Raw genomic sequence first — 24,077 nt, 5'->3', positions numbered from 1 at the left:
AAGCGAATGGAATCCGTTTGCTCGGAGACAATCATACAGGCCTGTAATAACTTTACGGAGTAAAGAGACAGAATACATTGGAATGAAATGCTCTCTGGGGAAACAGACAGCATGACCCCTGAGCTGCCATATTCATCGTTCTGAAACGTTCTGGTCTGTGCCATCTCATGATAGGAACACAGCACTGAGAATCAGTAAACCCAGGTCTGTTCCAGTTGTTATTAATTCACCATGTGACAGTTGGTGAGTGACTTGACATGTCTAGATTTTGATTTTTTTTCTTGAACTAGAGCAGAGGTTGGCAAACTTCTATCAAAAGGAGAGAGTAAATATTTTGGCTTTATAGGCTAACTACAGTCTCTGTTGCACAGTCTTCTTAGTTTTTGTTGTTTTGCCCATGGGCCAGATTTGGCCTGCAGCTTATAGTTTGCCATGGCCTGGCGGAGAAGCTAGTATCGCTCCTTCCTGCTGTGGTATCCTTTGGGTTTACATACACATGGGTCCTTTCCCAGGTGAGGGTAAGGTGCACGGGTATCTGTTGCTGGTGGAGGGGCGCTGGGAGTTGGGAAGGAGATGAGTGGTAGTATTCCAATAGGAACTTTTGCTTCCCTTCACCTATGTCTAAGAGCACACACTGAACCTGAAGAGTCATGCGTTGAATTTTCTGTAATCTCAGAATGCTGATATCCAATCTTTAAAAATTCAACTTCAATGCATACCTCTTCTATACCCAGAACTTTGAAAGAATAATTTGCTGTTGTTGCATGGAAAACATATTCTCCCTTCTTTCCTAAAACTAGATTTGTTCCTCTGTTTAAAGTGAATTCAAGGTTGTAATTTGTGAAATTTAGGCATTTTTGCCATTCTCTTTGAGACTCTCCTAGGGAAATCTTAAAGAGCTCTCGAAGCTAGGGCTGGGATCTGCTTTTACAAAACATACCGTAAGTTCAACACATGTGTTCGAGGCTAAGAAAATTCTTCTAAACAACGCTTTTCCCTGCTCCCTGTGGCCGAGTGGACTGGCTTGGGTGCCAGGGGTGGGAATGGGCTGTCAGACACTCCTATTTTTAGTCTCCAGTCATGGAAGGGATGCAGAAATGGAGCTGCCGCCTCACCCAGCTGTGGGCGTTTGGTTGTGTGCCTCAGAGAAAATGTGTGCACTACCCAAGCCAGGCGATGAAGAAGAGAATTTATTTATTTATTTTTGAAATGGAGTTTCGCTCTTGTTGCCCAGGCTAGAGTGCAATGGCACGATCTCAGCTCACTGCAACCTTCGCCTACTAGGTTCAAGCGATTCTCCTGCCTCAGCTTCCCCAGTAGCTGGGATTACAGGCATGTGCCACCACGCTCGGCTAATTTTGTATTTTTAGTAGAGATGGGGTTTCTCCATGTTGGTCAGGCTGGTCTTGAAATCCTGACCTCAGGTGATCTGCCTGCCTTGGCCTCCCAAAGTGCTGGGATTACAGGTGTGAGCCACCGCATCCGGCCAAGGAAGAGAATTTTATAAGAATTCTCCAGCTGCCTAGAACATGACTGTTAGTTCTAGCTCTGCAGCAGCTCTAGACGGAAACAAGAAGGGGGATGATGGGGGTGTATTGAGCCCTCTGTATGCCAAAGTGTGGCTATGTGGATGCCATGTTAGAAATGAGACAGTCACATGAATGTAACATTCAAGAGCCAGCTACATTTGGTTATTCCATTTTCAAGAATATCAATGACAAAGTAAGGCCGGGACAAGTTCCTGTTAATAGTCACACAGCAAAAAATGATGTTTTGGGCAAAGATGGACCACATATTTGACAGCAGTAATAGTGTATTTTTACTGTATCTTTTAAATGTTTAGATGTACAAATACTTGCCATTGTGCTACAATTGCCTACCATATTCAGTACAATAACATGCTATACAGGTTAGTAAGCTAGGAGCCACAGGCTGTAGCATACAGCCTTAGTGTGTAGTAGGCTATGCCATGTGGGTTTGTGTCAGTACATTTTGTGGTATTCACATGAAGATGAGCTATCCCCATCATGAAGCAAAGCATGACTGCATGTTTATTAAGCAAATGAGAGTTTAAAATTAGACCTGCGTCTTATCACTGACTAGCTTTGTGCTCTCCATTGATTTCTCTCATCTCTCTGAGCCACCAGTTTCTCATCTGCAAAATGGGTGAATACCACTTAGTGGCATTGTGAAGATTAAATCAAATAATGCATGTAATGTGCTCAGAATGGACCTTGGCTCATAAGTGTTCCATAAATGCTAGCTATGATCATTACTATTTTTACATCCTTTCTCCCACAGATGTCACAATTACATACAATAGTTCTCTTTATACATGCGTTTACTGAGCATTAGTCTTGTCCTCCGATTAAAGTTATGAATGGGTTCTGCTGCAATAAGAAATAATTCGGCACGACTGGAAGGAAGTGAAGAAATGGAACCAAACGTTCCCAGGGAATACAAAAAAATCCCAGAAGCAGGACCAAGAATGCTTGACTCTCTGTCCCTGATGTTCTCTCCCTCAGGCTGAAACCTCACTGCTGGAGCAAATAAAGAAAAATGATGGTCTCTGAGGAGCAAACTGCCTGAGTCATTAGTGCAGATGTAGCCGAAAGCACGAACCTTAGATAAACCACATTTATTACATTTCCCCCTTGGTGAAAGTTCTTCTTTGGGCACACATGAATTCCACAGGAAACTCCCAGAAAGCCAAGAGAAAGGGTCATTTGACCTCTCCAAAGCTTGCATGAAATACATATTTCATGGCAACCTAGGAAGAGGATTTTGCCCTAAAGACTGTTCTCGGTTCAAGTTTCACTCCTAGAAGGAGAGGCTGCCTTCCCCAAGCAGGGGCTGGTTGGGGGCATCTGGCCTCTCACCCAAGGGACCCAGATTCTCTCCTCTTCTCCAATTTCTACTTCATCAGTTCCCCAGGCTCTGTTTTCTTAAGGAACTTGGTCCGACGCAGGCAGGTCCTCCTGGAGCCCAGCCTCCCTCTCTGTGGCTTTGGACTGCTTTCTCCTGCCCTTGAGGCTCTTTCTGGCCTGACACCGCCACAGGCCTGTGCTGCTGAGCTCCCCATCCTTCCTGATACCAGCACCTCAGGGTAAACAGGCCACGGTGAAGTGGGGGATGCAACGCTCCCGGAACATGCACAGTGTGCCAGACGCTTGCCATCTATTCTCTTACTTAATCCTTGCATAAGCCACGCAGACCAGCATTCCCTTATTCCTTTTTACAGATGAGAAGAGCAACAGTCAGCGAAGTCATATCATTTTCCGAGGATCACACAGTCAGAGACTGCAGGAGGCAGGACCCCCATCCTGGTCTGTCCACAAAACCTATCCTCAGTCCGACAGACCCCACCGCCTCCAGACTAAATCGTAGAAACAGGCAAAACTCACCTATGGGCTTGGGAGGCAGGGTGGTGGTTAGTTTTGGGGAGGAAGTGGTCGTGGGGTGGAGAGAGGGTGCAGGGGGCTGAAATTCTACTCCTTGACCTGGGAGGTGCTTATGCGAGTGAGTGGATTCACTTCATGATAACGCCTCAAGTAGCGCACTTAATGATTTCTGCACTTCTGTGTTATAGTTCAGTTCAAACTGAAGTACAAGATTTGCCTACTTGGTTATTTGTAAGTTTCTGTATGTGTGTTTGTATGTATATATGTGCATATGGGTGTGTATGCATATACGTATATCTATTTATTGGGGCATTTTTGCTCTAAAAAGCATAAAGTAGTTCCTGCTGAGAACAGAATGGCCTTCCCAAACTGCAAGCATGCGGAAAAGATCGTTTTCCATTCTATGTTTGAGTCCATCTGCTGCTAGAGACAGTACCTGGATCTGAAAGGAGAGGAGAGTGAGCAGTGTGAGGCTTTGCAGGTGTGGGGTAGAACCCCAACAATCACGGTTTCTGCTGCTTCACATTCCCCCAACCTAACCTGCTTTTCATCGGGGACACCTGGGCCAGGGGACACAAGAGTCCCAGTGCTAAAGCCTTTGTCTCCTGCCTCGCTGTGACCATAGAATTCACCAGTGCCCCCTCACAGCCAGCCTATTGAATCCAGGTCTCCCTTTTCTCTGGGCTGCACTGCTATATCCATAGCTCTGGCTGAGGGTGCGGGAGCGGGAGGGTGAAAGGCTCTGGGCTCTTTTAACAACAATCCTGGCTGACTACTGAGTCCAGGGAAACCCGACCTTTTGTTCAGCTGGAATTCTGTTCTCCCTCACCGGTCAAACCCCGGCCTGGAAGTGATAAGATTGCACCAGCTTAATTGCCCAGACTCAAAACCTCTGCCCGACCATCTGAGGCTGCAGGTAGAAAGACCACAAAACGCAAAATGTGTTTTCCATTAAAGTTGAAATTAAAAATGGGAATCAAGATAGGCACCTTTTCTGTGGTCTCCCCGTCGCGCAGTATATTTCATTCTTTTGAGCAGCCACTGTTTGAAGACGCAGTTTCTTAGTATTTTTTCCAGGTCAGACCCAGATAGACATACAAAACCAACTTGTTTGTAAAATTTTAAAAAGGCTCTTTTTCCTCCTGCCTCCCCTCCTCCCCAGGAGCCTGGGGCTCCCAGACATGCGCAAACTCCCCCCAGCGGCCCTGCGCCTGAACTGCCCGCCCTGCGCCCTCCGTTTCTTCGAGGTCCATCCCCGCCTTGGCCTGAGAAGGGACAAATCTCGTTCCCGCAGCTGCTGCTGCGAAGGCTCCTCTGCCACAGGGGGTGTGTCTGGGAGAGATACTGGTGGGGCCGACAGTCAGGCCAAGAGAAGGACAAAGTTAGCGTGGCGATAGGTTTGGCTTAATCGGCCTTCTTCCAGGAGGCCACAGGAAAGTTTTTGGAAAGCATTTATCTCTTGGTACAAATGACAACAGAAAATGCCGTGGGGGAAGTGGCCGGGCTGTCCACGTGGAAGGCCGGGCGGGAGTGAGGCTGCCTTGCCTGTGTGGCGCAGGCTGGCTTGCTGTCTCCAGGGCCGGGGGGACGTCGGCAGTGCAAGGCCAGGGACTGGGACTCCAGACGCCTGAGTGTTAGACACCAGGTGCTCTCAACTGGCTGGACGCCTTTGAACCAACTTCTGAAGCTGTCCCGGCCTCAGTGGTTTCAGCTTTAAAATGGGTATTGTAGGTAGTCGTCCACAAGGGGGCAACCTTTGTTTCTTTGAAGACAGAGCCTCCCTGTGTCGCCCAGGCCAGAATGCAGTGGTGCCATCTCAGCTCACTGCAGCCTCCCCCTCCCAGATACAAGCGATTCTCCTGCCTTAGCTTCCGGAGTAGCTGGGATTACAGGAGCCCACCACCACGCCTGGCTCATTTTTGTATGTTTAGTAGAGACAGGGTTTCACCATGTTGGCCAGGCTGGTCTCAAACTCCTGGCCTCAGGTGATCCACCCGTCTCAGCCTCCCAAAGTGCTGGGGTTGACAGGTGTAAACCCTGGAGTTTCCCAGGACCCATGGGAATGACCACAAGGACCGTGGCCACCCCGTCATCACAGTCCTCCTTGCATTTCCTGTGGCCGGGGGTGGGGGGGTGGAGGGTGGGCAGCGTGTGACACAGCTCCTCTGGCACAGCTGACACACCCAGGTGTGAAGAACAAACACCTCCCTAGCACGCCTGGCCATCAGACAGGGTCTGTAGGGGCTTAGGAAACTGCTCTTTCTTCTCCACCCTGGAAAATATATTTGCATTTAAAATGTAAAAGTCTAGCTCCCCTCCCAGACCACCAGAATAAACAGTCAAGTGAAATTTACATTTTCACCAAAATGTAAATTTGATGCCAAAGCTTCTTATCCTATGAAGTTTTCCTTTTTCTAGACTTTCCACTAAGCCCCAGAAAGATTAGATCAGAGAAGTGCCACCAACTTGGAGTCTCCTGACATCCAACCAGCCACAGGCTCAGGTCCCCAGTTCTGCTCTATCAACTTTCCTTCACCTGGCAGCACTTCCTCCACCGGAGTGAAGGATCTCAGCTATTTTCCTTCCATCTCTTGCTAAGGGGGAAATATCTGAGCCCCACCTTCCTCTCCAACAAAAGGACAAGATGATAAAGCACAAAGAATCAGCACCCTCTCCCCTTGCCTTGACTCATGGCCTCAAACTGTCCACAAGCACTGGCCTTCCTCCTGAGCACAAAACATCCACTGGAAGTCAGTCTGGAAAAACAATAAAGTGTTTGAAGGCTTTAAAAGGGTTTAAAGTGCTGGTTGTCACTGGGGAGTTCCCAGCAATCCAGAGCAGAGACAGAGCAGACGCGATCGCCAGCACATGGCCTCCTGCAGGCGCTTAGCAGCCAGCCACCACCTCACACTAGAGGGTCCCCAAGGCTGGAATCCCAAGGTAGACACCAATTAAAAAGCAGCATGAATCTAAAAGCCTTTTCCCTGACAGTGGATCATTTTAAGTCTAGGTTCCTCAAAAGGATATTTCAATACTATGTTGGGGCAAGTTTTTTTTTTTTTTTTTTTAAATTTAACACAACTATTTTAATTTTTTGCTTTCGTAGGCAGACATGGCTTTTCTATCAGTGCACAGACCACTTTATAATGAGCTTTTCCACCCAACATCATATCCTAAGCACTTCTCATGGTGTTTCCTGATAATCATTTTAATGGCAGAATGACTACTTCCCACCTTGTGGATGTGCTACTGTTAGCCACCATCTTCAACTCTGGATATCCGCCCTGCATGTTCAAATGTCTTCAGTACACAAGCTGGATTCCACCTCGTCTCCGCTCTGGAAATATGCTCCACTAATAAGTCCCTTTTGGGAAACCTAACATTTTTATTGATTGGGGGGCATTTTCTGTCTATAAATATTCTTAAAAAGAAAGAAGCGATTCACTTTTTCTTGCCATGCTATACCCCCCAAAATGCCATCCTCTGCACCTCCACTTCAACCTTGTTATCTGCTCTTCTCCAATAGAAGGTCTCTCTACCAGTGACCACCTTCTCGGGCATTTGTCTCACTCCAGCATCTGTGCTTCCATGGTTTGGTGGCAGGAAGTACTAGGGGGATTTGGGCTGTTTATGGACTGGTTAGGGCCCGGGGGTCATATGGCATGAATGGGCTTTCTCCACATGGAGAGAATGCCTTGAACATTCTACCAACAAGGGCATCTGCCAAGGAGTCTCAAAGCACTAGACCATTTAACTAACAGTTCAGAGCATGCCATCTATGCTACTGTTGTCCTCTCTACTCCTGCAAATGAAAGAAAGGGCTCAGGGTTCCTGCAAACTCCTGCTGGAATCAGGTTGCTTTGCTGGTCTCTCCTTCTCTTGCTAACCTCCATGCACCCACCCTGGCCTGCCTAGATCACTGCGGGACTCTGTTCAAAGATCCTTATTTTTAAAAATTCCACAAACAGTTAAAAGCTGAAAATATGAATTAGAAAACGCTAATTATCCAAAGCTCTGAAAAACTGGGTGGAAAATTGTCCCCGTGTTTGAAATTGTTTCTTGGGCTGACCTCATGTTACAGCAAGACTCAGACATGAGGTAATTGCTCCGGGGCTAACATACACTGCATCATCTACTTTCTCGCACTGGTTACCAGACGCTTCGGAAAGGTGACCAGAGAGCACAGAGGCACCAGTGGAAACTTCCAAAGGCATTTTTTTGATTTTTCATTTCTCCAGCCAGCACGTGTTGCCCCTGCCCCATGAGGAACACTGCGGCTGAAGGGGACAGTGGATTCCAAAGACGGGGAGTTAAAGGTCCACCGAATGATGGAGAGCAAACAGAGCTCACCAACCCAGAGCCAGCCATTCCAGGAAAAGCAGGTCCCAGAGGTGCTGTCTAAGGATCTCAACTTGTGAAGGGGGCTTAAAATCATCAATCACCTGCCCAAAGCTAACCTCCTGCAAGACTCCCAGCTACCTTGGCCATTCACAACAAATAGCATCTCAAGGCTGCCCTGTCTGTCTTTGCACAGGGCTGTTAGAATGCTCTTACATAGTGCGAGCCCATACCTGTGTTCCTGTGATCCTAGCACCATCTTTTCAGGCCCCAGGACAATCCTTCCATACTTAGGGGTAGCACTGGTACACCACCTGGCCTGGATTTCCAGCAAAGTGTTCAGGCTGAGGTTACCAGTGGAACTAAAATAATTCCATTCTTCTGCTCTGTGTATATTTCATATCAAATGAAATTCATATCAGACTGATGGGCACTTGGTGCTAGAGTGCCTCTTATTAGATAAATCTCTTGGACAACTGCCCACTTGCTTTCTTAAGCTCACCCTTTCCAAAGCTCTTTTCCTTCTCTTAGCTGTACCAGAAGAAAGTCTCCAGATCCTAACACACCTGCAGCTGTGACTGCTCTTCCTTATCAAGGAAGTGTGCAGATACCAGCCCTGTCAAATGGGGTTAGGGGGTGCCAGAGTAGCCCAAGATTAAGAGGAAGCTAATATGTAAATTGTTTTCAAAACCTTAAATCCAAAAGCCTTGAATGTAGAGTTTCCTGGAGGAATTTTAAATAATCACTTAGGAAAACACCAGCCAGGGCACAACCCATCTCTATCTATTTTCAAATTGGGATAGTTTCTGGAAAGGCAGTCTCATGGGAAGAGTGTAACCAGCCTCTGGCAGACCCCCTCCAGGTCACAGCTCTCTATTTTTCTCCATTCCTCGTTTTACTTCCTTTGACACTTCAGGATTGGGTCTGCCCCTCGCAGGGTCTGTAGGAGCCCACGTGACCTTGGCAACGCTACAGGCCCCACAGTGCTGCTCCCGCAGCATCTGCCCAACCTGAACGGGCAGCACTGACTTCCTCTCCCTGGGTTGGCCCCATGGGAAACGAGCAGGCCTTGCAGCTTCCTCCCAGCCCTGGGCGCTTGGGTGGCACTTACTTTCCCTGAGGTAACTGAGGTGTGACAACAGCACTTCCGTGTTGTAGAGGGTGGTGGCGCGGAGGAAGTCCTCCTTGTTCATTTTACACAGTTCCTTGCCATCCATGTTCTGGAAAAAGGATGTGTCGATCTCCATCAAGCCGTACTCCTTTATGGCCCATTCCAGCCACTGCCTCACATGCTCCTGTGTCCACAGTGTAGGGTCTGCAGAGGAGAAGATGTTGTTAGCAAGGGCTGCAGGTAGGTAGAGGCTCCCTGAGAGCTTAGGAAGCCTCCCTCACCCCTTGTCCCTCTTTCTCTCCCTTCTCTCTCTCTGGGAAAGCTCCCTTCCAGATGGTCCCCCTGGAACAGCCATCTGGCTCCATGGCATCTGGCGCTGCCTGAACCACTTAGCACTCCAGGGAGGTGCTTAGCTGCCTCGCTACGTAGCCTGACACAGCACTCTTTAAAGTTCTGGAGAGCAGTTGAAACCTTTGCCTGAGAAATGGTGGCATCAAAATGAAAATAAACACAATTTCACAGATCCCGGGACCAATGTCTCTGGAAAGGGGAACCATCTGTATTTCAAGAATATTAATGATTTCATGAAAGAACACGGATCCCTCAGATGGCTACAGAAAAGAAACAGAGAGAGAGGCTTTTACTGCAATTCCATCTGTGCAGTTGAAAACCCAGTGGTGTTAGTCCTGAACAGAAACCCAATCTAGATTTTCTCCTTTCGAGCACAGCTGTGTTGAAATTTCTACCAGGACATCCCCAAAACAGTTTTTAGATATTTAAATACCCAAAGATGAGAGATGGTATCGGAGAGAACCTTTCAGCTCTTGAGTGAACACAGGTAAGATAACCACTGAGGCCATCTCTGTGGTAGGACACTCATACCTCCTTCTCCTTCTCAATATGTGTGTGTGTGTGTGTGTGTGTGTGTGTGTGTGTGTGTGTGTGTGTGTTGGGGATGTTGCACTTTCAGCACAAGTGATGAGTTCCAGCAGGTTCACAGTAGGCAGAACTCTTTTATCACTTATCACAGTCTGAAACCCATCTCTTCACTTGGCAACCAATTGTTAGTAGGTCCAATAAACACCTTAAATATCCTCATCATAGAATAAAACTACATGACGCTTGCCTTCAAGAAATACTCATTCCCATGAAACAGGTAGGCAGGCACACCACTACTAAGCAATGGATTGTGTGGCGGTGGTTTGAGGACTCATAAGTGGAAGGGAATCGTGAAAATTTGGAGAGTCATGGAAGACTTCCTGGAGGAGGAGAGACTCGGCATTTTATTGTGAGTCAGCCATCAGCCTCCGGCTTCTAATGAGCCTGTTTAACATATTTATTAGGCAGGAATATCTGTGCTACCCCTCAACCAACTCACCCTCTCATTCTACAGTGTCTGTGAAGGCTCGTGGCAAAGCTGGGAACCAGGATTGAATGACTAGGAGTGGACGCGGGGAAAGAAGCAAGGCTCACACTTCACAGCTGGGAAGCCAGAGGCAGGTTTCCCAGCACTTTTACACAAGCATGTGTCAGCTGCCCTTGGGCTCTCCATCCCACCTTGGCTTTACGGGTGAGAATCTGGGTGGAAGGGCCCGAGTCTGCTTTGCAAAATGCCCAGGCCCTGCCCGTGCATGAGAGTTGTGGCTGTATTGTGCTGGAGGTGGAGGAGCTGGCAAAGGGGAAGAGTTAGGAGAGTTTGGGTTCACAGGTCACAGCCTGCTGCTGAATGTCATTCCAACAACCTAATGCCCCGTGAGCAGTGACGGTTCAGATGGTGGGTGCTATGTGCCACCAGCTCCGTGAGCCCTGTTTGTACTTACCAAGGAAATCTTTTAATATCCCCATTTTACAGATGCATTGTGGAGTCTTAAAAGGTTAAGTCATTTGCCCAAAGCCCCATTGCTGGTAAGTATCTGGGCCGGGGTTCCAAAAGAAACCATCACAGGACTTCACTAAGTTGAAGAGGTGGGTCCCCCCCAAAGCCCCTTTCCTCTTCTCACCATCCTGCTTTACCTCACCTGTGAGTTACACTGCTCTGATGCCAAAAAGCAGAGCTCCTCTAAAGCGTCATTATGCAAGTATGTATTCCTCTCTCTCAGATACATTTCTTGCTCTTTTGCTCTCCAGAAGCAATTAGGCACGGATCATTGGCAAATGGAAATAATTTTGCACCTTTTCAGAATTCTAGAGAAACATATCGTAGGGGGAGTTGGATTATGTAGCATATTATTTCATTCTTCGCTTCTCCCGGTTCCTCACTTTTAGTATCCAAGGCCTCAAGTTCAATTTTACACCATATATTTTATTTATTTTATTATTTCCTCCCTTGCTTTGGGCTCTGCAACAATATTATTTCTCTACCTCTACAGCACAATGAATTATAAATCTTCAACTCTGGATCATGCTAAACTCTTCCAAATGCTATTTCCTGGATGATTTAGTCCTAGTTTCTTCCCATCTGAACATGGAGCTAGTGATTAACTAGGGCCCACATTTATACTTGTCTTTAAATCCCATCATAAATTCAATCAGTTATTCCACTAATATTTTATTGCCTTGATTTGTGGACTTGCCCAAATGAGACTTCCCCTTATGTCCACAGCCTGGCCTGGAGGAAGCCAAAATGTGTGACGATCTGAAAGATCTAGCTGGAGCTAAAATAATGAAGTAAGTCCATAGCCTGAGAATTCATTACATGACGTGCTTTGAAAATCATTTGACATGAATTTGTGCTATTTTCACCATCACTGCTCTAGGTAACTTGGCTCACTGAAGCCTGAGGTTTTGCTATTCCTTTCGAAAGCATTTCAACACTGACTGGAGGTTTGGAGGGTTGACGTAGCAGTCCAGCCACTTCTGCCCATTTTCCAGATTCCTTCCCAAAAATGACCCCCAAAATGAGATGGTGCCAGAGGTTGGTTCAAAGACAATCTCAGATCCCCACACTCTTCAGTCCCACAAGCCTTCCCTCCCGGGCTGGGAGCTGTTTGGCTGAAGCAGGGGAGTTTGAAACCGTTTGAGTGAAGACCCCGTGAGACTCAGCTTTGCTTTGGGGTGTACAAAGAGATTCCCACCTGTCAGTTGTGGTACGGTTTCCTTGTCTGCTTTCGGTGAGGAGGGAGACGACACACCTGGGCTAAACGTCACTAGCTGGTCTCCTGTGACAGGTGGCTTAAGTAATGCCATGGAGATAAAGCAATTTACACGGTGCCTGGCACCTAGAAAGCACTCAATAAATAGAAGCAATTCTTCCTCTTCCTTTGTTAGGTCAGATGCTTGTGAAAGAGCAAACTTAGAATTGCTTTAGGAGTCGTTTCTAAGTCCTAAAGGATACGGAGAAATTCCTGTAGGCCCCACCCCTCTCCTGCCTCCCTCCTGCTCACACCTTCTTGAATGTGGCCCAGAGCACAGGGAGGCAGCTGTAATCCAGGGATATGGTGAGATGCAACTTCTCAGGAAAAACAAACACCACGGGCCAAGGCAGGAGGCGCCCCTTAAAATTTCTGCCTTTAGACCTACAGGCAGATGCCTTCGGGCTACCTCAAAGAGATGTCTAACCTTTTGACTTCAGATGCAACTACATTTACACTTTTCCACATGGCAGGAGTTTTGCCTCTCTGGTAAAGTTATTTTGGTAAGGTCAGGTTTAGTCTCTGCCCTGTAATCCACTTTGCTTAAGATTTGGACGTCCTTGCTCCTTCTACCTGGCACCAGTTCTACACGTGGCAGTTTTTAAACACCCTTTTTGTGCAGGTGGCTGAGCGTGCTGGTGCTAGCTGGGGTGGAGTGTCCAGCCAATGGACTGAAGGACTGAACAATGATTTTATTTTCTGGGACCAACAGCACCAATACCTAGGGAAAAAGAAGCTATTTTTACCTAATGATATAACTTGTGGCACACATGTTAAGGCGCTCCATTAGTTAAATATAGTTCTTTCTATTTTAAAACTGAAAGAACTGGCTGTAATTTTGGAAAGGTGGAACCCGGCAGATGCCGGGAAGTACAAGCCTGGAGGGAAGGACAGGCCTCTGCAGCTGCCCTCCTCACAGGCAGGGATGCCCACATCCAGAGCTCACGGGAGTCCTTTTGGGTGGAGGCGGCTTTGCCTCTGCTTTCTGAGCAGCCCGTCCTTGAGGACCGGGCCGTTGATGTAGAGTTTGTGATGTGGTCTGCTTAAGGGTGGGGCTTCTAGCATCCACACATCAGGTGACATCTGGGATACTGTCTTAGGGGGCAGCTAGGAAGTAAGGTAAAATGTGTGGCCTTTTTTTTTTTTTTTTTTTTTTTGAGACAGAGTCTCACTCCATCACCCAGGCTGGAGTGCAGTGGTGCGATCTTGGCTTCCTGCAACCGCCACCTTCCTGGTTAAAGCGAGTCTCCTGCGTCAGCCTCCTGAGTAGCTGGGATTACAGGCGTCCACTACCATGCCTGGCTAATTTTTGTATTTTTTTTTTTTAGTAGAGATGAGGTTTCACCATGTTGGCTAGAACTCCTGACAAGTGATTCACCCGTCTCAGCCTCTCAAAGTGCTGGGATTAGAGGCGTGAGCCACCACTCCCGGCCCGTGTGCAGCTTTCTCCATTTTGCAGTTCCACAAGGGATAGAGTATCAGATAAAGGTTTAGATGCTCCCTGCCCCTAAGAGAGCGGGGAAGTGAATGGCGCCCAGGCAGCCTGCTTCCCGAGTTACCTGCAGGGACGATGACTCTCCTCTCATTGGTGGTCATGTTGGGAGGAGGGGGGCCATTCTTCTCGTCCATATAGCTGTTGTAGTTCATGGGGTTGGACTCGCCTCCACCCACCAGCTTGCTGCATTTGCTCACGCTGCAGTCCACCGGAGACTCCCTACAGTGAGAAGAGACAAAGCCCAGAGGCGGTCAGCACTGACAGGGCAGCTCGCCCCAGCCTCCGAATCATGAGCTCCAGGGCTCCGATGACGACCATGGAGCCCTTGCCCAGCCGCGCCTGGTGCCATGACGATGATGATGCCCTCTTTCTATCCTCCATGCTGCCACCAGAGTTTCCTTCAAATCCCAGCCCAGCCCTATAATTACAGTACGTAAAACCTTCTGGCAGCGCCTTAGTGCCCTCAGACCAAGGTCTGAGCTTCTTTGTGTGGCATCGCAACCCTCCCTGTCTGACTGCAGCTTACATTTTTAGCCTCACTGCCAGGCAACCTAGTCCATGCTCCCAGACACGCCTTCCCCACAGTCCCCCAGCACTTGGTGCCCGCCTTGGTTATAAGGACTTGTCACACTGCCTGATTCTTAGCTTGGCCTGTGCCTCCTGACTGCTGAGTTCTTGAGAGGATGGTCATCACTCTGTTTAACCCTAATATTCTTACATAGGAGGTGAGCAGCAAATGCTTTCTCAGTGAGTGATTTCTGTTGTACCTAGAGAAGTTTAATGCATTTCTCATACACTGTTATATTCGAATTTTCCAGTAAACCCCCAAGATAGGCACAGCAAGGGTTACTATCTCCTTTTCATGGTTAATGAAATCCAGACAGGGCTTTCTGGCTCAGAGTCACACAGCTAGTCAAGGTGGAAACAGGACTCGGGTGTTCTGTGTTAAGCTTCACTATCAAGCACACATGCAAAAGAGCTGGTTGCTACTTGGAGAAGGAATGGAATCCAGGAACTTCCCCCTGATGGAGAGGTGGTGGCCCTGTGGCATTTTGCAGCCCTGACCCCAAGCTCACCGTGGAGCAGTATGGACATTCACAAGGGAGAAAGCAGATCATCCAACTTAGCCTAGAGCTACAGAACTTGATCAGCACCTGGTATTTTGCAGCACTGGTGATTGGGCAGCTGTCTGGAGGGGTGACGTCCCACCCATGGCCACCTGGTGCCCTAAAGCAGGCTGGCAAACACACTCTGCATGCCCCCCCAGCCCAGCATCACACACCTCCAGCATACTTGGGGGAGGTGCCACCCTGTCACACCCAGTGCCCGCTGCTCAGCCACTCCAGCAGCAGCAGGACCAACGGAGATGATGGGAAGGCCAAGCAGAAGCTGAAGCTGTAACTGCCGTTATACTGAGCGGGAAGCATCGGTTCTGGCAGCCTGGGAGACAGCCAGTTCTCTCAAAAGCTCCAAACCAGGCCTTCAGACCAAGGAGTTCAGATAAGGTTCAGATTACAGCCTTCCAACTCTAGGCCACATAACCTCTCCGGACGTTCCAAAGGCCTGGCCACTGTTCTCCATCCCCTGCCAGGGGCAGGAACGGACCACAGCGAGGCCTTGAGGAGCAGGGCCATGCCAGATAGGGAGCCCAGGGCTTCCTGAGACCCAGGCAGGGCGGGGAGGCCTGAGCACATTCAATAAAGAAAATTAAATGAATTTGTTTCTTAATCTGAAAGGAAAAAAATATTGAAGATCACTTATCATAGCTGGGAGATAAATGCTCCACTGAGATATTAGAAGTCAGATGGTAATTTTTTCCTGATGTCTTACAGAGGGGAACATGGGCTGAAAATGAAAATAAGATGTATAACTCACACATGTTAGAATTTAAGGTTTTACTATTCGCCTACTGTTTTTCCAGGCAGAGAACCAAGAACCAGCCGTCAGAGTCGCAGATTGCTGAAGGTTTAACATCCCCATGGCAGTGGAGGGGAGGCAGTAGCACATCAGGGCTTTTCACCAGCGTTTGGCCCTTTGGCTTCGGCTGTGGAAGGACCTGGCCGGAGATGAAGCAGTCCCGGTCAGACCCTGCTGCCTGCATCTGAACCGAGCTCCGGCTGGAGTGCACTGGGTCCCCTCACCCGCCCTGGGGCTAACTGCAGGCACACACTCGCACACATGCATGCCCATGTGCACACACACTCCAACACAGAACATGTGTGCACAAAACTCCACCCACATGCATGCACACACGTCAACAGAGAACACATGTGCACACAGATGCATGCCTCCATGCATGCACACACGTCAACACACATGCACAGATATGCACTGTACACATTCCAACACGGAACACACATACTTCACCCACATGGAAGCACACATTTGAACACAGAGAACGTGCACACACGCACGTACACTTCATCCGCACACACACGCAGAGCTATTGCACACACACGCATACACATTACACACACATACACACACACTCACACACACGGCCTGGCAGCCTTTCCCTGCATCCTTATCAGTTGTGAAACAGTCCAACTGAAGTTTGAAGGATTCAGTTGGCCTGCAACCAAGTGAGCAAGGTTTTCACTGGCGGGCGGCCTCTGTGGGAGAGGCGGGCTCCACACTGCATGCTCTTCCCTTGCAGGATGCCCAGAGCAAGAGGGCAGAGGGCCTGGGCAGGGGTCTCTCGGAAAGGAGAACGACAGCAGGGGGCAGGGGATGGTGGGACAGGAGGGCACACTCCATGGGCTCCTCCCCTGTGTGGACGGTGGAGAGACGATTTTTGGAAAAATTCTTTTCCACATCAGCCGGGCCCCTGGGGATTTCTGAGTTAAAAACTGACCTCTTGCTGTGCAGAGAAGTCAGCACCTCAGGACTCACTGAAATGGAGTGAGCCTTTAGGGTTATGGCCATGTACAGTAGGCACAGGTGGCAGGGCTGGTCCCAGGTGCCAGGGATGGAGGAAAATAAATGTGAAAAGCTGAAAGAAATGTTTCCCCAAACCTGCCTAACACATGACCTTGTAAGGAGAGGAGCCACAGACACCTGGACGAAGGGAAAGTGGACTCAGAGGAGGAGGGGGCTCTCTTGCTGGGGTGGCCGTGGCCACTCATTCCCTGAGCAGAACCTCCTCATTCACTGAGCCATAGAAGTTCTCCCAGTTCCGCTTCCCTCCTCCTCTCTCCCTGCCCCCGGCCCTGTGCACACACCTGCTCCCCAGCTGGACAGGTGATCGCTTTGGCCCCTCGCCTGCTAGGGTGTTTCTCCTCTGGAAAAAGGCCCTGTCCTCGGTGCCAGGCTTCTGCACTAGGACCCGTAGGCCGGTGTCCTTAGGGAGAAGGGCTGGCACCATCCTGGTTCCCCACACTTGCCCAGCTGGCCCTCCTCCCACTGCTCAGGGAGAGAAAGAAGGAAAGCCATACCTCGCCCGCTCGCCTGCCAGACCTCCCTCCATTCTTGCAGCTCCCAAGCACCGTGCCTCCTCCAGCCAGCGCAAGCCCTGCGTGCGGCCATGGGGCTCCACGGCTGCCGCTCAGGGTGGGTACAGGTGAAGCCCAGCATAAAAGGCTGCTCTTTAATGAGGCAGCTGGTGCCTGTGAAGAGGGCTTGATGAAAACAAGCGGGAGGGGGAGCGCGGGACGAGGTTTTGCCATTCAGCCTGCCTGCACTGCTGCTAATTTGTATTAAGACCTGCACTTACAGCTAGCATGGGGCTGGGGCCCACTGGCAGCTGATAGCACTGGGACAGGTGACAAGAGAGCCTGGGGCTGCCACAATAGATCAGGGAGGTGGCGGTGGCCCCAAGGGTGTAATAACGAGGCACATCTCCTCCATCTCAGGGCAACAGAGGCCACAGCAAAGCTGCCGAGGGCAGGGTAGCCCTTGTCCTTCATTTCCACTGCTGGTCATAGCTCTTTACTCTTCGAGTTCTGTGTGTGTGTGTTCTGTGAACATTGCTACTGGTTTCCAAAAAACCTTTGCAATCTGTTAGACGATTTAAAACAAGGTGTGAAATCTTGGGTGTTTGGATGAAGGGAGATTTCAAAGACTTCTCCCGAAGATTACCTCTTTAGACTATCAAAAGATCTTCTCTACCTTCCTAGTCTACTCAGAGCAACTGAACTTGGGCATATCGTCAGACCCGCAAATCTGAGCCCAGGCTCACTGTCAAAGGACACCTGATGTTCACACGGCCAAAGTGAGGCCTCGAGGGCTACCTAAGTCACATGGTTGCATTAGGACCCGTGGCATGTGATTCCTGCGTAGTATGCACCCTGTGCAAAAATTAAACAATCTGTATTGCCTTTAGGATATCTGCAAGACATACATGTGACTCTTTTGTTTTTGAAAAGGAGATGCAATAACTTAAAAGCAAATTCCAAGAAAAGAAAAAGCATCACCCATGATAAAGCCGTCGCCCTAATCTACTAGCTGTTTTCATCTCCATACACAGTAGATGCTGCTAACTTTTCCAGGATCCTGTGTATGCCTCCCCACCCAGGTTACGTGTGACATGTCTCATACTGCAAGGTTCAGAGCACAGGAGTTTAGAAAGGGGCCTCACAGCCAGAGAGGCACAAGTTCCATGGAACAGGAGCTGATCCTTCTCTGTGTGGAATGTGAGTCTCTAGGTGTCCAGGGCATCCAGACCCTGGGGGCCAGGTCAGGGAGTGTCAAGGCAGGTGAGCGCTGAACTCTGGTCCTGAACACCAGGCTCACAAGGCAAGTCTTGCATTTCCCTCTATAAACTGATATTCTTTTCTTCACGGGATGTTTTCCCCAATCCCTGTGGTTGAGACAGGATGCAGCTGAGAGTTATTTGCAGACCACAGCTTGGATCAAGTTGCTGAAGTCTACATGTGAAAAAGAACCTATGGGCCATACTGTTTCAAGGCAGCCCAGCCTAACAGAGTCAACCACAACAGGAAGATATGAAGAAAGAGGCACAAAACTCCCTCAACACGGGAAAGCCACCTGCCTCTGAGATCCTCAGACCTCAGTCTCTGCACTTGACTCTTTGCCCCGGGCCAGAGGGTTTGTTATTGGGGTGAAAAGCAAGTGGGCATGGTAGCTTCAGGCGCACTGCACACCTCCTTCCCGCCAGAGACACAAATGCCAATGGGTCTCCGGTGAGCATGAAGATGTAACTCAGAAGCCCATGCTGTCAAGGAACACAGAAAAAATGCGCTGTGAATCACAGAACAGTCCAGAACACTGTGGCCCAGCACTGTCCAATAGAAGTAGAATGGGAACCACATGCGCGAGATACATACTTTTTTTTTTTTTTAATATGAGATGGTGTTTTGCTCTTGTTGCCCAGGCTGGAGTCCAGTGGCACAATCTCGGCTCACTACAACCTCCGTCTCCTGGGTTCAAGCAATTCTCCTGCCTCAGCCTCCCGAGTAGCTGGGATTGCAGGCATGCCTAGCTAATTTTGTATTTTCGGTAGAGACAGGGTTTCACCATGTTGGCCGGGCTGGTCTTGAACTCCCGACCTCAGGTGATCCTCCCGCCTCGGCCTTCCAAAGTGCTGGGATTACAGGTATGAGCCACCATGCCCGGCCGAGCTACATAATTTTAAATTTATTAGTAGCCAGATTTTTAAAAGAAAACAAAACGATGAAATGAATTTTAATAATATATTAAAGTATATTAAGATGTTAACTCAATATAGCCAAAAGATGATCATTTCAGCATAATCAATAATCAATGGGATACTTTACACTTTTTCCATAGTAAGTCTTCTAAATCTAGTACGCAGTTTATATTTAGAGCACATCTCAATTTTCAACTAACCGTATTTCAAGTGCTCAGTAGCAACCTGTGGCTAGTGGCTGCTGCATTCAACAGCACAGGTCTAGCCCGTGAGCCAGGCGATCTCAAATTGTACGCCCTACCTTGGTTTTCTCATCTGAAGTTCAGAATCATTACAACATCCTCTCCTATCTTTTTGTGTTATGGCAAATTAGACCACTGCAAACAACCAAATCATATGTAAGTAACAAACTGTCATTATCAGCAATACTCAGAGGATATGAGACGCACGGTGTTCAGGATGAGAGATTTAAAGAGCCTGGCATTTATTTCATTCTGTCATTGCTTTTTGCGTAATTAAATGACAGGGTCTGACATGGTTCCACTGTAAGCAATGACATTTTTCTAAAACTCCTTGCTTCCTGCTAGCCACTAGTCCAGCTTACACGTGAGCCCTTAGGGAATATTTGTGGGGTGCTGGCGATGGCCGTGCCTAAGCTGCTTGGCTCTGAGAGCCCACAGGATTGTCTCTGCTTGCCTAGGGTGGGTGAGAAGACATCAGTCTTTCCGAACCTACTTTGTTACCTGCTGATGGTCTGGGTCAAGACAAGCAACTCAAAAGCAGAGGCTGCTGCTCTGTGTAGCCAAAGCCAGGGAAATATCCTGTCTGTTCACTGGAATATTCACACAGGCCCTCTCCAGCTGGCTTTTGGTGTGACTGGAGCCAGGTATGAGCTGGCAAGTGGGTTCCAAAAATCAGTTTCCTTGGGCCCTCTTGGCCCAGGATCAGTATCCTGGAGTGCTTGAGGATTCTCTGGGAGCAGGGGACGGAGTGGTGAGCAGCATACTTCCTTCCCACCAGAGACACAAATACCCATGGGTCTCCAATGAGCATGAAGATGGAACTCAGAAGCCATGCATCAATGCGGGCTCAGCATTGCAGGGGCTGAGTCAGCAGACCTGGGTCTGTGTCTTAACCTTAAACAAGCACCTTCTCTTTTGAGTCTGCTCAGCCATGTGTTCATTCAGTTATTTATCTGACGACAATTTATTGAGCACCTACCGTTTCAGGCCCTGCTCACATGTCAGGGGGGGAGGTGATAAGAACTAGGACACTCTAAGCAGAGTAAAGAGTGAGGAGGCACTGGTTTCAATCAGGTGGCCAGGGGAGGCCTCTGAAAAGGTGAGGTTCAGGTAGAGAAACCCAAAACTCGTGAGGGAGAGAGTCATATGACTAGATGGAGTAGGAATGTTCCAGAAGGAAGGAGTTCAGGGGAAGAGATTCTGAGGCAGGAGGGTGCCTGGGGGTCTAGGAGCAGCAGCTAGAGTCTCCTGAGGCTGGTGTGGAGGGAGGAAGTGGGATGGAGGGGGCAGTAGAGAGGATGTCGGAGGGATGGTGGCGCCATGCTAAGGGCTTTGCATTTCGTCACAAGCCATTAAAGAGTTTTGAGCAACAGGGTTACAAATGAGGAAAGCATGGTTCTGGCTGCTTGCTGTCCGGAGAACAGACTTCAGGAAGGCAGGAGGAAGTGGGGAGAGCAGGATGCCCCTGCAGAAGCCTAGGAGAGGTGCTGCTGGCTTGCACCAGGCAGGGGCGGTGGAGGTAAGGAGTGGGCGGATTCAGGTTACAACAGGCCAGAGAATCTCCAACAAAGCCGGGCGCGGTGGCTCATGCCTGCAATCCCAGCACTTTGGGAGGCTGAGGCGGGCGGATCATGAGGTCAGGAGTTCAAGACCAGCCGGGCCAACATAGTAAAACCCCGTCTCTACTGAAAATACAAAAATTAGCCAGGTGTGGTGCCACGTGTCTGTAATCCCAGATATTCAGGAGGCTGAGGCAGGAGAATTGCTTAAACCTGGGAGGCGGAGGTTGTAGTGAGCCAAGACTGAGCCATTGCACTCCAGCCTGGGCAACAGTGTGAGACTCCATCTCAAAAAAAAAAAAAAAATCTCCAACAGTGGGACCTGGATCTTCAACAAGCATTGGGAGCCCCTTGTGGAAGGGCCCCATTTAGGAGGCGTCGTAGAATAGGCCTCCCCACCGGGTGGCCATTGGCAGGAATGAGGCGGTGGTGCAAAAGCATGACACATGAGCAGAGGGAGCAGAAAGGTGCCTAGCGGATGGCACGTGGGGCTGGAACCACATGCCTGGGTTCGGGCTCCAGCTTTGCCTCCTCTAAATCCTTAGACAAAGCAATCTCCCCTGAAAGCCCCACTTGCCTTCCTGTGTAACAATGAAGTTACGGTAACTACTTCGTAGGACAGTTGTGGGGAACAAGTGGTAAGATAATATGGGAAAATGTTCAACACACCATGTCCTTCGACTGTTAGGAACTCCAGCACCATCAGAATTACCTCTGGAGGGAGACTCATCTGAGGGGCTATGGGCTCAGAACCTCTGAGCCTTCCTGAAATCCCAGGATCTGGAAAGGTGGCTGAGATCCCAGTCGCTGGTTTTGGTTAGTGGGGTTGAAATGTGGTAGGGCTGGGAGTTCCCACAGGCAGGTCTGAGGCCACGGGCTGCTCTGGAGTTCTCCCTCCCAACCACGCTCATTCCCTTCTCTCTCTTCAATCCAGACTGGTTTCCTCAGTGACCTCATCCACTTTCACAGTTCAAACTCCTTAGAGATGATGCCCAAACCTAAATTCCAGGCCTGAAAGATTATCTGAGCTTCAGTTCCCAAAGTCTAGTAGACGTTTTTATCTGGATGTTCTACCGATTGCTCACAAGGAATCTCAAAGAGAATATTGACATCCCATCCTAAAGCATTTCCTGTGCCACCTTTCTGCAGCTGCTCACAGCACCAGACTTTAAAATGTGCAGGCTTTAGTGGCCTTTGGTTCTTTCCTGTCATGTACCCCCTTCATTCACACTGTATTCACCTAAGCCCTGTTAATCATCTCTTTGCTATCTCCCTTATGTATCTATCCTGTTCAATTTCCATAATCACTACCATCACTTAGTTCAGAACTTCATTATTTCCTATCTGGGGTATTTTACTAACTTCTTCACTTGTCTTTCTGACTCTCCCGTCCTACCCTTTGTGCAGAAAGATTGTCAGTTCGCTAGTCTCAAGTCACTGCTCTGATGAGGTTAAATGTCACATCTGTGCTCAAAGTCAGCCTCTGGCTGTGGAATCAACGGCACATGTTTTCAGCCTGCCATGCAGGGCCCTCTCTTACTCTTTATTTTCATCTCTTTGTGCCTTTGGCCCAGTAGATTACCTGGTATTTTGTGAATGAGACTGATGTTCTCTGTCTTTCAAGTCTTTGCTCATAACAATCACTGTCACTACAGAGCACGTGCCTAACGCGTCTCAGGCACCATCCCGGGTCCTTTCCCTGCGGCATCAGAGTAACGCTAGAGTAAGGAGCCATGAGGAAGTGAATATCCCAGTCCTGCCTGAGAAAGGAGAAAGCTGGGGCTCTGAGGGGTTTCGATAACTTGCCCAAGGGGGAGAGGCAGGATGTGAAACTGAGGCTGCCTGTCCACTGTCCTCTTCCATGACCCTGTGATTTTCTCTCCTTGGACCCTCCTGTCTCCATTTCTACAGGCAAAGCCTGAACTGACCCAGTACTGTACCTCCTTCATGCACACTTTCCAGGTGCCTGCCCACTCCCAGACACAGTGAGCCCCCACAGGCGTCTACCTTCCTCATCCCTTCTCCACTCTTACTAAAGAATGGTTTGGTCACCTTTGCTCTGCTGAGACCCGCCCAGAGGGGTTAAGTATCTTCAACGGGACAGGGAAGAATAGCTTACCACTAAGCTGTCCCCAAGAGGACTGGACCTGGGCCTGGGATTAACAAGAAATAAGTGTTCCATGAGCGTCTGCACAGGCGCTTGGGGCCTGACTCTTACCTGGCCTCTGAGGGCTGCATGGGCCCCAGAGAGCCGGGGGGCTTCCTGGCCCTACTCCATCCCATCTTCAGTGTGTGGCCCTCTCTGCCTTAGCTCTCTAGAGACTGACACATGCTTCCTGGCCCAGCTCCAGAGCTCCATCTGCTGCAAAAACCTTAAGTGCCCGAAGCCACTTACTGCAGATCTGGTGACTTGGTGCTTTCCTCCAGTCCTGCATAGGCCTGGCGAGCTTACCTGGATCCATTCATGTGGTCATACTCCCGCTTGACGTTGACCCTCACTGGCTGATTGATCCACTCCTGCTGCGGTGGGAGGGGGTTGATCTTGTGGGGCTGCCCGTAGTCAGGACTCCCCGAGGCAGTCATGTCGGCCTTGGGGAGATGGGCCGCTGCTCCGTATGCTGAGTCAAAGAGGGACTGGTCGTCGCTCACCACCGACAGAGCCTCCTGCAGGGCCAGAGAAGAGACAGAAAGCCCAGTGTCACTCTTCACCCAAGCAAGTGGCACTCTTGCTTTGAGCTGGCAAGGTGGCCCAGGGCTGCCACAGGACAGCTTGTCTGGAAGTTCCTGTTTGACTCACACTCCAGGGGGCAGATTTGCCCTTATGCAAACCAGATGGGTGTTTGCAGGTTACCTGGGTGAGGACAGACTTTGGGCAGTGGAGTGGGGATGGAGGATTCATGAAAGTGGGTTCATTTATTGGTTCTGTAGTCTGGGACCCCCAAAAAGGACGGTGGAGATAGGGAGGCCAAGAATAGTGGTGACTTGGCATGGAATGTAGTATTGTGGTGGTGTATGAATGCTAGATTCTTCCAGGCATAAGCAGAAATGCCTCTTATGAGCTGAGTGGAGTCATCAGCAGTGAGGGGAGACAGGAGATCCAGCATTTATTTTCTAGGCAAGGCCAGTGAGATCCACCCAGAGAGGCTAGGTGTGCTGCTCAAGGTCACACAAGGGAAGGGTGGGGCCCATGGC

General features: G+C 49.3%; 1 protein-coding gene across 2 annotated transcripts in view; it reads right to left on the bottom strand.

Moving 5' to 3' along the window:
* The window catches only part of LOC105476218 (Fli-1 proto-oncogene, ETS transcription factor), a 125,742-nt gene that overhangs the window by 30,019 nt on the left and 71,646 nt on the right, over positions 1-24,077 (bottom strand). For both annotated transcript variants that reach the window (XM_011731928.3, XM_071075795.1), the window contains exons 2-4: positions 23,338-23,549; positions 13,541-13,695; positions 8,851-9,054 (exon numbers count right to left, since the gene is read on the bottom strand). In XM_011731928.3, the coding sequence (XP_011730230.1) occupies positions 8,851-9,054; positions 13,541-13,695; positions 23,338-23,549 (571 nt within the window). The remainder of the gene's footprint in view (positions 1-8,850; positions 9,055-13,540; positions 13,696-23,337; positions 23,550-24,077) is intronic.

Source organism: Macaca nemestrina, chromosome 12, assembly GCF_043159975.1.
Source record: "Macaca nemestrina isolate mMacNem1 chromosome 12, mMacNem.hap1, whole genome shotgun sequence".
In the NCBI taxonomy this organism is placed as follows: Eukaryota; Metazoa; Chordata; class Mammalia; order Primates; family Cercopithecidae; genus Macaca; species Macaca nemestrina.
Note: the sequence above shows the minus strand (reverse complement) of the source record. Positions and strands in the feature narration are given on the sequence as shown.